At 37.1% G+C, this 14,388-nt stretch overlaps 1 protein-coding gene across 1 annotated transcript in view; it reads left to right on the forward strand.

The window, feature by feature from the left end:
• VPS45 (vacuolar protein sorting 45 homolog) overlaps positions 1-14,388 on the forward strand; it is a 64,797-nt gene that overhangs the window by 28,612 nt on the left and 21,797 nt on the right. Inside the window, exon 14 of the mRNA XM_043457240.1 lies at positions 11,211-11,342. Coding sequence (XP_043313175.1) covers positions 11,211-11,342 — 132 coding nt within the window. The remainder of the gene's footprint in view (positions 1-11,210; positions 11,343-14,388) is intronic.

Consider the following 14,388-nt stretch of genomic DNA (forward strand, 5'->3'; position numbering starts at 1 on the left):
ACAAGATTTTGGTGACTTAAAGCTATGGGATTAGACTAGATCACTCAGGGAGAGAGCATAGAAGGGGAAAAGAAAGAGTCCAGGACTAAGCACTGAATAGAGGATATGGAGTCAGCAATGAAGACTGAAGAAGAGACAGACAGACAGGAGGAAAAACCAGAAAAGCTTGATGTCGTAAAGATCAAGGTGTGAGTGGTTACCTAAAGACTAGTCTTCTCAGACATAAAAAGTTGAGGACAGTGAAGAATCCATCAAATTTGGCAATATGAAGGTCTTTGATGACTTTATTCCCCAGTTTCAGTGAGTTTGGAAGCCAAATTAGGGTTACAAGAAATAAGATGGAGATAACAGATACATGTATGTAACACTTTTTAAGAAGTTTTACATGAAGGGGGTCAGAAAATGGGATCGTAGTTAGAAGAGACTGTGGGCTTGGGGGAAAGAGAAATTCTAGAGCATAATTATAATCTGATGAGAATTATCCTAAAGAAAGAGAAATAGGTACTGCAGAAGAGAAAGGGGAAGAGTTGCAGAAGTGAAGTCTGAGGGAGCTAGAACACCAGCAGAGGAGATTTTGATAGGAACAGAGGTACTTCTTTCACTGTAATAGCTTTGATGGTGAGAACATGGAAACCATCTTGTCTGATTACTTCTATTTTTTCAGTAAAATATGACATCAAGCTGTTAAGTGAGGTACAGGATAAAAAGAAAAAACATTGTGAAATTGTTATTTTTAGGCTTGGAATCAAATTTATTAGGGAAATGTAAGTAAAACTTCTAAGCAGGGTTGAGTGCCCATTGGAGTTTTGTGGTGTTGGTTTAAAATACAGCCCCTGCGCCTAGTTGCGTGGTTTTTCTCTAGCAGCTTTTAGCTGCACTAGAGTAAATGAAGAGAAGGCTGATAGCTGGGTTCAGCCAGGATTTGGGGAAATGAAAAAAAGGAAGGTATTGGATAGTGAAAAAAGTATTGTTGAATGAATTGGAAGTATTGATGAGGTCAAGGAATTATTTCTTAGTAGAGATATTGGCATAAGTGAGTTGAAAGTTGAGAGACTGGTTATTAGAGAAAGAAGCTTTGAATTCAAGATGGAGTGGGTAGCCGTTCCCTTCTCGAGGGGATCTTCACAACCCAGGGATCAAACCCAGGTCTCCCACATTGCAGGCTGATTCTTTACCAGCTGAGCCACCAGGGAAGCCCTTTTGTATTGCAGATACTTGTAATGAAAAAGTTTATGTTACAATCATGGGTGTTGGTGGCTGTGAGGGATGGAAGAACAAATCAGTATGGGTGAGAAGACTGGGATGTGAGATGATGTTAAAGTCACTGAAAATCTTGAAAGGAGCAAGAATGAAAAGGAGGACAGTAAACCAGAGTTAAAGTCTTCAGGGAATAAGAGAGTGACCAGGAAAGGAGGTCAGGAGAAAACAGTGCAACTATGTCCTGAGCTTCTGAGACAATGAAAATTGTGAAGAAGGCAGAAAATTGGTTATGAAGCTGTGGTAGGAGGCACAGAAGATACCTCTACCACCTCCTGGCCCTGTTCTTAACAGAAAGAAGACCGCAGAGGACAATACTTTTTAAAATTTGCCATATAGATATACTCACACAAGTACACAAAGACATGTACACAAGGATATTTACCAAAACATCATTTGTAGTGGTGAAAAAAAAAAAGAAAACATCCAGAAACAAGGTAAATATTTTTCAATGGAGAACTAGCTACCTAGATTATAGTACATTACTGTGCATTCTTCTTAAGAAATGGCATAACTCTTCATGGCGTGATACCAAAAACTTTCTAAGATATATTAGATAGAAAATCAAGATGCTATAATACCCCTTTTGTGTAAAACTGTATATTAGCATAAATGTGATTGTGTACATAGGTGTATATAAATAAGTCTGAGCTTGACTATACATATATATCTGTGCGGGCTTCTCCTGTGGCTCAGCTGGTAAAGAATCTGCCTGCAATACGGAAGACCTGGGTTCGATCCCTGGGTTGGGAAGATCCCCTGGAGAAGGGAAAGGCTACCCACTCCAGTATTCCGGCCTGGAGAATTCCAAAGAGTTGGACACGACTGAGTGACTTTCACTCACTCACATATATATATATTCAAGCACATGTATGGTTATATATACAGTAAATATATCTGAGAGAATAAATAAGAAATTTTTAATAATGGTTACCTCTGGATATTGACAGTAGTTGTAAAAAAAAAAAAAAAAGTAGTTATATACACATCTATCTTTCCCACTAGGTATGAAGTACTTAATCTTGAAGTAAGAACTATGTGTTATTAATATTTGGGTTCTTCACAATGTTTAACACAGTGCTTTACATATAGATGTTCAATAGATTTGTCAGATTTCTTATGTAGCCTTCTGTAGTGGTTGACATGACAAGACTTATAGTTGGGAAATTTAAACTAAAGAATAAATTTGATTGATATTACCAGAAAATTCCAATGTTTGCAGTTTGCCTGTACAGTCTTTTGACTCTGTATTCACTTAGCCCCACCCTAAGCTCTAGTCACTGTCTTCACCCTAGATCATCACATTTAAAACAGTCATTGATTATAGTCATCTTTATGGTTAACTTAAGTCTCATCATGATAGAACTTCTTGGTTTTGTTGTTACTGTAATGATAGAACATATCAAAGGAGATCTGGCAAGAACACAGCTTTGCAAAACCAGGAACAATTGTAGAAATGTTTTAGCCCTTAGCTAAGTTAGTGGTTCACCTGTTTGGCAGTGTAGCTATAGCCACAAGTTAGGTTTGATCTTTCTCCGCAGATGGTACTTTCACATATCTTATTGCGGTTAAATTTTTTTTCTTGCTCCAGAATTGCTTTTTATCCCTAATAAAAACAAGCAACTTAAACATATGATGAGAAAATGAAGCTATCTGGTCATGCATTCCAAATTTAGTGGAATTCAAAAAGGAATTACTCGTTCACATTTATACCAACTGAGTAGAATCTTGCTTTTGTTTCTATGGAAGCAGCAGTCCTTTCTCATTGGCCTTTTCTCCTACAATCAATGCTCATATGATCTTTAACCATCTGTAAGTACTAATTCAAAAATTTGAATTTTAGCCATAACAGCCCACAAAATAGGTAAAATATTGCCTCTTAAAAGTTTTAAGTTTTTCTGCTTAACTTAATAATTGATGATTTACAGAAATACTGTATGTGAAAATGTTTTTGTTTATCTTCTAATAAAATTTGTTGTCGTTTAGTCCAACTCTTTTGCATCCCTGTAGACTGTAGCCTGCCAGGCTACTCTGTCCTGGGATTCCCCAGGCAGGAATACTGGAGTGGGTTGCTTCTCCAGGGGAACTTCCCAACGCAGGGATCAAACCCACATCTCCTGCTTGGGAGGCAGATTCTTTACCACTGAACCACCTGGGAATAGGATATAAATTGGTTGGGTTCTCAGGGTATCCCTGTATATCTGTATGCGGCATGAACAGACCAATGTTTTCTAATGTTTGCTATCTGCATTAATTAATGCTTTCGGTTGCTATGGTGAATTACAGAGCACAGGAAGATGTGTACAAAGAATTGAACCTGTGTATTCCATTTACCTTTAACCATTATATAAAAATGTTTTACTGTGGGCCTCATCAGAACATCTACTTTTAAAATTCACCAGAGAAAGGAATTAAATGGAAAAGTGTCAGAGATTTTTTATTTTTTTCCACCGATGTTCCTCCTTAAGCTAGCCTAAGTAGTAGGAAGCACAGGAAAACATTTATTAATGTTTTCGTAACCAAATGTGACATAATCATCTTTGTTAGATACACAACTGAGTCAAGTTCTATGAACCTATCCCTGTATTTAAGTCTGTCCTTACATTGATACAACCTAAACACAGTTAACCACCCATGACATTTTCTTCCCTCTCCAGCAATACAAAAATACTCTGGCACCCTGAAATTATCAGACTAAAAGATAGTATTCTCTGGCTGTGTTAGAAACCCACTTGAATTTATTCCTTCCCAGTTCTTGCCTTTCTTTTCCATAAGAAAGAGATGTACTCTAAAGAAAAAAAGAGATGTACTCTAGAAGCAGATGATCAGCAGAGGGCAGCTATGGAAAAGCAACATCATGTCCCAGGATGAGCCTTGTTATTCTGCTCAGCTGCTTTTTAAATTGACTTATCAGACCAGGGGACTTTCCAGGTGGCTCATACGGTAAAGAATCTGTCTGCCAGTGCAGGTGACACAGGGGACTCAGGTTCGATTCCTGGGGCGAGAAGATCCCCTGGAGGAGGAAACAGAACCCACTCCAGTATTCTTGCCTGGAAAATCCCATGAACAGAGGAGCCTGATGGGTTACAGTCCACGGTGTCACAAAGAGTTGGACATGACTAAGCATGCACACGTACATATCAGACCAGGAGCTCAAAACAAAAGTGTTACTGTCTAGTTCCTCTCATCAGTCGTGTGTACCCCTGTAAGAGAGAAACCTACTTCCCTTATTCTGAATGAAGTAATCTGTGTAATTCATGAGTATTTATTGAAAATAAGCTGCAAGATGGGTCTCAGGTTGGATTCATCCCTTAATATAAAGAGCACTGATTATGGAATGTTACTGTAAAAAGTACTCATTTTCTGGCAAAAAATCATTTCAGTTTTGAAGATTTTATTATTTATGAATACTGTAACTGCCTATATTTTTTTCTCCTTTTATTTTCTAAATACGTAGGCTAGTCCTAGATAGTTAGACCTATTGGTAGACCTACATAGACCAACTATTGGTAGAGTGTCTTCTTGTCTTCTTGGTGGCACATTCTTAGAACATTGGATTTTTTTTCCCACAGAACTCATCTTTTTTTTTTTTAGTTTGAGGCTAATTACTTTACAATATTATAGTGGGTTTTGCCATACATTGACATGAATCAGCCATGGATTTACACGTATTCCCCATCCCGATCCCCCTTCCCACCTCCCTCCCCACCCCATCCCTCTGGGTCTTCCCAGTGCACCAGCCCCGAGCACTTGTCTCATGCATCCAGTCTGGGCTGGTGATCTGTTTCACCCTTGATAATATACATGTTTCAATGCTGTTCTCTCAAAACATCCCACCCTCACCTTCTCCCACACAGAACTCATCTTTTAATGAATATTGAACCAGTTGAGACTGCACTTCAGACAAAGCCATTATTATCTCAGAATCAACTGGTACCTCTAGAACCAATATATTGGGAAGAATTAAAAACATATATCCTTAGAAATTTAGTGATTATTCATGAGGGTAATACTATGGTAAAAGTTGCGGGGACTCATATCAGTTTTTAAAGTTACAACCAACTGTAGTTTATTTGACCCCTTTCTCATGAAATAAACCCCTAAAGATCCTGACAAGAGCAGAACTTGAGTTTTAGATGTTCGTAGAAATCTTAGAGATATTAGTATTTCTAAGAGAAATACTTCTGTAGAAATATTAGTAAGAGTTGAAACAACACATATCAGATGTAAGAAAAGACAAAGAACCTGTATTTTGCCTGAATATTCAGTCCCCGAATAATTGAGAGATCATCATACTTTGCAGAAACATATTACTATCACCGTTATATAACTCTTCTTAAGCAAATGACCTTTTCCACAAGAAATAGCTGGCCAGTAACTGGAAGCAAAGACGTGAAGGAAAAAACCTTGGTAGTGTAGAAAATTTTAGTCATTCATAGACAGTGATGATGCTTTCCTATAAGTTTATAGAGGATTTTATAAATTTATAGGAAGTGTATAAAATAATCTGGTGTGGAGCCTAAAGCACCAGATTCCTATTGGATTAGGAACAACCTTAAGGCTCATATCTACTTCTCTGTACCACTAGAGGAGATCATACAAATTATATATTAGGGCCACTACAAATTCATTGTTTCTCACCTCACTTGGGCCTTCAGGGGTACTCAATCAGACTTATGTGTCCTTAGATACATAAAGAGAGAGGAGAACCCTCTCTGTCTTCTTCACCACATCAGTTTAGAATGTTTGCCATAATCTCCAAGTCACCTAACCCACACTAGTGTTTCTGCTTCACAGTGAAAAAAATTGCATGTGTCAGACATTAGCTCCCTCAGTGTCTAGCCCCATGTTTATAGGATTAGTTAGATGTATCGACCTTTATCATCTTCCTTCATTCTAAAGGAAATACATCCTCTTTTCCTTATTTAGAACTAACCTCTTTGCTATCACTAGCTTTAGACTCCTACTATCACTTCTGAAGCCTTTCTCTGTAATTATTTGCACTGTCTCTCCTTGCTCTTTCTCTCCCTCTCCCTCCTTCCTCTGTATTTTCAGCTTGTCTTCCTCTGATTACTTTCCTGCAGGCTCCACACTTAACTCAGGTTTCTCCTGTTAAGTAATAGGTTTAAAGCCCTTGAGTCAGGGTTCTCTTCTAACCTATCTTCCCTTCACAGTCAAGCTTCTTGGATAAAGTTACTGCCTTCACTCCTCACTTCTTCAATCCATATACCCTGGCTTCTTGCTTCACTCTAATACACTGAAACATTTCTTGAAAAGTCGCATTGCAAGAATATACACCGTGGTCTCTTTAAGTCCTCACTTAACCATTCTGTGCTTCCTGAAACTCATCTCTTGGCCTCTCCCCTCTGCTTCTCCCACCTTTCTGACAGTCTCCTTCTCAGCTGCCTTTGCTAGCTACTCTTCTTGCTTTTCCTGTAAATCTTAAAGAATCCACTCCCAACTCTGTCTTTTGGTTCTCTTCTCATTCTTCTTGATCTCCCTAGGTAGAATTCATCTATCCCCATGGCTTCACTTGCCACTTATATTCATGGAAATCACCAGGTCTCAATGTCCAGATGTCTGGTGGACAACTCCACTAGGATGTTCCACAGGCATCTAAAAGACAGCATCTTTTTGTCTTCCTTTAAGTCAGTCAGTCTTGCTTTCTTTGTTCTCAAACTTAAACTACTATAGCTAGTCACCAACGCCAGAATTCTTAAAGTTATCATGGATTCTTCTTTTATCCTCATCTTTCACATTTAATCATTGACCAAATACCGAAGAGTCTACATTTTTTTTTTTTTAGAGTCTACATTTTTTTGTATCTTCTATATCCAGTCCTTCCCCTCCACTTCTGGTGTTTATTTCCAATTTTTATCACATCTTCCCACAAGTCTTAAAGAGTAGCCTTTTGTTCCCCAAATTTTCCCACCAGCAGCCACCAGTTCATTCTCACATAGCTGCCAAAATTATCATCCAGAAAGGCAAATCTGACCATGGTAGCCTGTTACAGCCCTTCGGTGATCCCCCCACGACTTATGAGATTCAAGGCTCTCCCTCTTCCGCTCACTACGTTGTTCCGTGCCTAAGTCATGTCTGACTCTCTGCGACCCCCTGGACTGCAGCAAGCCAGGCTCCAGTGACTCTCCAGGCTCCTCTCTTATATCTCTAACTTACGTGCTTCACACCAACCATAGAGGAGAAATTAGGATGACTCTAAAGTTTTTTTCCTAAGCAAGTGAAAAGATAGATTGGCCATCAGCTAAGATGGGGAGAGCTATATGTGGAACAAGCTTGGAGGAGACGATTAGGGATTTGAACTTGCTGAGTTCAGATATAAACTACACAGCCAAGTAGAAATGTCAAATAGATACTTACATCTAGCGTTTCGGAGAGAGGTCTGGGTTAGAGAGAGAGATTTGGGAGTCATCAGCAGATAAATGTATTGTAAACCACAAAACTGAGTGCAGTCACCCAGGGAAGTGCAGTTCAATAGAACTTTCTACGATGATAGAAATGTACTGTATACCCATACTATCTAATAAGATAGGCTACTAGCTACATATGACTGTTGAGCACTAAAGTAAGGCTAGCTACACTGAAGAACTGCATTTTTAATTTTATTTTAATTCATTTAAATTTAAATAGCCATATGTGGCTAGTGGCTACTACATTAGACAGATCCAGGGAGTAAGTGTAGATCAAGAAGAAAGGAGGCCCAGTGACTGGGTTCTGGACATTCCACCATTAAGAGGTCAAGGAGATGAGATGAGACCATCATGAGACACTGAAAAATGTAAACCAACAAAGCAGGAAGAAAACCAAAACAATATGATGTCCTGGAAACCAAGTAAAGAAAGTATTTTGAGGAAGACCAAGTGATCACCTTAATTTAAAAGGACCAGAAGCCTCAGTAACACACAGTACTCACAGGATATGGCAAGTGGGCACTTTCCTGAATTGCTGGTAGAATGACATCAGTGGAGCACCTTGGAGATAACTACCAAAATGTAAAATGCACAATATGTCCACACAGCTATATATAAAAGGCAGTTTATAAACTGTGTATAAAATACATATTAAATATATACATATATACGCATGTATCTTATAATAAAAATATGTAAATTTGTGAATACATGTATATACACAAATTTATACACATAGTATCTCTGAAAGGATATACATAAGAAATGAGTAAGTGTTTGCCTCTAGGAAGAAACTGGGGTGCAAGAGGACTGAGGCGAGAAGAAAGCTTTTTTTTTTTGCTTTTTTTTTTAATAATATACCCTTTTTTGTGTTATACCATATGCAGACATTTATCTAGTCAAAGCCAGATATTTTATTTTATTTTATTTCGGCCACGCCACACAGCTGGTGGGGTCGTAGTTCCCCTACCCAAAATAAATCAGGGCCATCTGCAGTAGAAGCAGAAGAGTCCTAGCCGCCAGACCACCAGGGAAGTCACCAAAACAGTATATTTTAAAATTTAAAAAATGATTGTCGAATATATAGCACTATGTAACACTTAAAGCATTGTGGTGCTAAGTACATTTTTTCCAGTGGGTAGATTTGAACGAAGCTTATTTTGGCTTAAAAAGTAGCATTTCAAAGGCATAGTTTTAAGTCCCAAGTTCACACAGAAATGTCATAATTGACTCTGCTGAATCAATTGCAGAATAACTATCCCTTCATCATTGGGAGTCTTCATTGGTTATCTCTGAAGCTCAGAGATTATCTCAATATATTTTTAATTTTTTTTTCTTTATTTTACTTTTGGCTGTTCTGAGTCTTCCTTGCTGCCTAGGCTTTTTCTCTACTTGCAGTGAGCAGCAGCTATTCTCTAGTTGCAATGCTTAGGCTTCTCATTGAGGTGGCTGCTCTTATTTCAGAGCACAGGCTCTAGGTGCGCGGGCTTCAGTAATTGCAGCATGTGGGCTCACTAGTTGCGGCTTCTGGGCTCTAGAGCACAAGCTCAGTAGTTGTGGTGCACAGACTTAGTTGCTCCGCGGCATGTGGGATCTCCCTGGACCAGGGATCGAACCTGTGTCCACTGCATTGGCAGCAGATTCCTACCCACTGCACCACTAGGGAAGTCTCCGGATATTTTTTTGGTTTGCTTTGTTTTTTAATTGAAGTATAGTTGATTTACCACGTTGTGTTAATTACTGCTGTGCAGCAAGTGGTTCAGTTATACACATATATACTTTCATTTTTATATTCTTTTTCACTATGGTTTATCGCAGGATACCGAATGTATTTCCTTGTGTTATACAGTAGGACTTTGTTTATCCATTCTATATGTAATACATCTACTAACCCCAAACTCCCAATCCATCCCTCTTGCATTTTCCCTTCCCCTTGGAAACCACAAGTCTGTTCTCTATTACAGTGAGTCTGTTTCTATTTCATAAGTAAGTTCATTTGTGTCATATTTTCTAACTTACTTCACTTAGAATGATAATCTCTAGGTCCATCCATGTTGCTGCAAATGGCTTTATTTCATTCATTTTTATGCTTGAATAGTATTCCATTGTATTTATGTATCACATCTTCTTTATTCATTCATCTGTCAGTGAACATTTAGATTGTTCCCATCTTTTGGCTATTGTGAATAGTGCTGCTATGAACATAGGGGTGCATGAATATTTTTGAGTTATAGTTTTGTCTGGATATATGCCCAGGAGTGGGGTTGCTGTATCATATGGCAACACTATTTTTAGTTTTTTGAGGAACCTCCCTACTGTTTTCCATGGTGGCTGCACCCGAACGTTTTTAAATAGCCACAATTTCTGATTCTGTTTTCATGAAGTCCCACAAGAACAAATACTCTCTTGGTTAGTGATTCCTTCAAGATGTTTTAGAATAAGACAGAGAGACAAACAGAGAGGCCAGTGTAGGGTTGTTGGGGCTTTGGGGAGCTTTTTTTCATGATTTATACATAAGCATGCACATCCTTTGACTAAAGCTGTTTCTATTTAATTTTGTGCTGTAACCTCCAAAATGGATGCTTCTACTTGATGTAATTTTAAGTAATGTCCAATAAGTGATTTAACAAAGTTACTTGCCTACTAAGATTGAGTAATTTTATCTTCTCCTGATGGCATGAGAAAAGAGCAGACTTTGTCAATTTTGAAAATAATGTGATCTTCTTGTTAATATCTACAGAAGGACCTAATAGGAGGACTGCTCACTTTTGTTATGAAGCCATTTTGATAATGATTGAAACAGTGAAACAACACAGTATGCCCTAAACGAGGCTGGTGACTGAGATGATGTGTCAGAATGTCCAATATCAAAACTATACGCACGAGTTCTTTGTTTGTTTCCATGGTTTCTTTTTCTTGGTTTGTCAAAGGATTGAGGAACAAAAATTTTAAGAAGAGGTGGGATTCTAGATTTAATTTATGTGTCCCATTCTTTTTTTGCACTCAAAATACTAAATGTTTCTAGTTCCCATGTTATGGGGACATCCAAATATACCAGTACTTTCCAAAATACTTTGAGGTCCTTGGACAGAAGCCATTGTAATGACACTGTACTAAGTATTTGACAAAGGGCTTATATATGAAAGGAGATGTGTAAGCATAAATTACTGTTATATTGATATCATATCACAGTGAAGTACTCTTCAGCCTCTTGAATATAAAAGAATATTTCTACATTTGGTTCTAGCAAACACTATTGTGCTATTCTGAAATCCACAGCACAGAAATTATAAGACATCCGCTCATAAACAGAAAGCAAATCACTATTCAGCATTTCCTGCTCTGTTTCCTGCCAATTTGAGATAATTAAAACTTTTTTTAAACCTTTTATTCTATTCTGCTTTAATTCTGCTTCCTTTACCAAAAAAGAAAGATTCAGAAATTAAAACTGTATATAAGAGTATAGCAAATCTTTGCCTTCCCCCCGCCCCCATGCTCTAAACCTAACTTTCTTCATTATTGCAGACCTCAGGATATCATTGTGTTTATCATTGGAGGAGCCACCTATGAAGAGGCTCTGACAGTTTATAACCTGAACCGTACCACTCCTGGAGTGAGGATTGTCCTGGGAGGAACCACTGTGCACAATACAAGAAGGTGAGGGAGAACATTCAGTCCTGGAATTCTTCCCCTTTCCCAGAGAGGAAGACTTAAATTCCCTTTATGTAGGAGAAGTAAGGTCAGTGCTGACCAAACTGAATACGAAAATGGGTAAGATAAAGATAGAACATAAAAAATAAGAAAATAAGTGCCTGGAGAGAGAGGTCAAAGAGCCGTGGATTCTGAGTGGCTAAGAGAAACTAGTTTCATGGAGACGATAGTGTGTAAACTGAGCCTTAGATAAAAAAAATGGACATAAGGCGGGAGAGCACATTCTAAGCGGATTTAACCACATGAACAAGTAACAGAAAGCTATAGACAACATACATAGAAAAAGAACAGCAAGTAGTCAACTAGCTGGAATGTATGTAATAAGTGAAAAGGTTAACTGAATGCCATAATTGTGGAAGGCCTTGAATTCCATGCGGAAGAATTTTTTTCTGCTTTCTTACGTAGAAAATGAGGAATCATTGAAAGTTTTCAAGCAGGACAGTTACAAGAAGGTCACAGTATTTTAGGAAGATTAATTTGGAAGCTAAAGGTAGGAAGGACAGAGGATGAGGAGGAAACTAGAGACCCATGGCATGATAGTTAAATTGAACGATTGGGAGCCCTGAGAGATCCATGCTGAGCTATGTATACATAGATACACAGGAAGGCGTTAGTGGTGTTTTTGTACTTTTTCACTTTGTCTTATTTGCCTCATTGCACTTTCTGTTTTACAACCTGCATTTTGTAGTCTATGGTAAAGACTTCTTATAGTTCTAAATATATAATCATTCATAAACAAATATTAATTGAAAGGTAATATAGACTGGATTCGAATCATTCCCTTTTACCATTTTTGTGCATTTATGCAAATTAGTTAACCTCTTTGTTGATTTCCAGAGCTCACTGGTCATTTATGTATTTCTTCTCATAAATTTCCAATTCATGTTCTTTGTCCCTTATATAAAGGATAGTGACCATTTTTCTGTTATATATTTTACAAAACATAGTTTCCTCTATTTGGTATTTTTGTTTTGTTTTATAAAACTTTTCTTTTTTTAACTTTTATTTAGTCAGAGTTACCAATGATTTTTGCCTTTGATGTCATGCTTAGAAAGTTCTTTCCCAATCAACATTCTATAAATACTAACCTCTATTTTTTCCCATGACTTTTAGGACTTGTATTTAAAGTTACATATTTATAATCTATCAAAGTTTTATTTTGGTGTAAACTGTGTAGTAGAGCTCATTTTTATAAAATTTGCAGAAATATTACATGTGCATACATATGTAATTACATACAGAAAAGTATACAAATGATAAGCAGACAATTCAATGAAATAACACAAAGTGAGTACATCCATGTAACCACCACATAGATCAAATAATAGAATGTTTTCAGCACCTCTGAAACGCTTCCTTATGCCTCACGTCCCCTTCTTTGCACAACTCCATGTAAAATAATAGCTCTTATGACTTCTGTTATTATTATAGTTTTACCTGTCTATAAAAGATACTTGTTGAATGAATAAAGAATGGTTAAAATTAATCAGTTCTACTTTTCTCACAGATCCTTAGACAAATCTCTAATCCCCTTCAACTTATAAACTATATTTCGTCCAGCATTTTTGTTCCACTTTTTTTATAATCCCCAAATGAATCATTATTTTCAGTATTTATTTTCAGTATTTTTTCCACATATTTACCTCTCCTCGCTCTTCATCCTGGTCCTTCTTTCCAATTCAATTTTCTTCTTACTAAAAACATCTTATAGCAGTTCTTTCAGGTCATGGTCAACTTGATATTTTTGTCTAAAAATATCTTAGCTTAGCCAAGTTTAGAATTTCAGGTTAATAGTTAGTTTTTTTTCTCCAGCACTTAGAAATCAAAAGACAGTCCCAGAATACTGGGACTTCCCTGATGGTCCAGTGGTTAAGACTCTGCACTTCCACTGCAGGGGGATATGGGTCCCATCTCTGGGAAACTAAGATCCCACATGCTGTGTGGTGTGGCCAAAAATGAAAAAATTTTAAAAAGAAGATGACCATGAAATACTATTTTCAGTTGTTGCTATTAGGAAGTCTACTCTCAACATCTATAATTGTGTCTCATCTGGAGACATATTCTCTGGCTCTTTTTAAGATTATCTTTTTGTCTTTGGTGTTCTTATTTCAGTATTATATATCTAAATGTGAATTTGTTTTTATTTATTTTAGTTGGTATGAAAATATATGTTTGGCATTTCATAATTTCTGGAAAATTTCCAGTCATTATTTCTTTAAATAGTGCTTTTTTTCTACTTCCTCTATTCCTTCCTTCTGGAATTCCTGTTCACTATATGTTAGGCATTTATCTATTTTTTCATGTCTCTTAACCTCTTATTTGTATTATCTACTTGTTATCTCTCTGTGCTGTCTTCTGTGTAATTTTTTTCATATTAATACTTCAGTAATTCTCTCTTCAGCCATGCCTAATCTGTGTTTAAGTCTGTAAGTTCTATTTGCTTCCTTTACCAATTTGTCTGATTTTTTGTTAATTTCTTCTTTTCTCATATTTTCAAATCCTTTTCAAATTTTTCTTTAACCACATTAATTCTATTATCTGAAGTCCTTGGAGATCTAATTCTGCTATTGTGTCTGCTGACATTAAGTCATGATGACTCACATCTGCATGTGTTTTGTAATTTTGGATTATGGGTTATCTTAAAGAAGACTCACAGGACTCATGAGGGGCCTAAGTTGAAGATATATCTCTTCTGCATAGTTTTTCTTTCATTTAGGCCAGGTACCCAAAGAGTATTATCAGTTCAGAACTTTTTTAATGTTAACTTCTGTCCTGAAGAGTTCCTGAACCATGCAGAACCTATACCTGTTTGTTTTAGGTTTCCTTGTGATCTTCCTGTGCGGATTTTTGTTTTTCTACTCCTTTTCATTGAGGGCCTCTCAATTACTCAAGAGTCTTAATTCTAATTCCCTTTCTTACTGAGTCCTAAACCCTGGATCCTGATCCTTTGTGGCTGTTAAAATACAGTTCCTTTGTTTATAAACATTGCCAT

The sequence above is a fragment of the Cervus canadensis genome, chromosome 2 (genome assembly GCF_019320065.1).
Source record: "Cervus canadensis isolate Bull #8, Minnesota chromosome 2, ASM1932006v1, whole genome shotgun sequence".
Taxonomy (NCBI): Eukaryota; Metazoa; Chordata; class Mammalia; order Artiodactyla; family Cervidae; genus Cervus; species Cervus canadensis.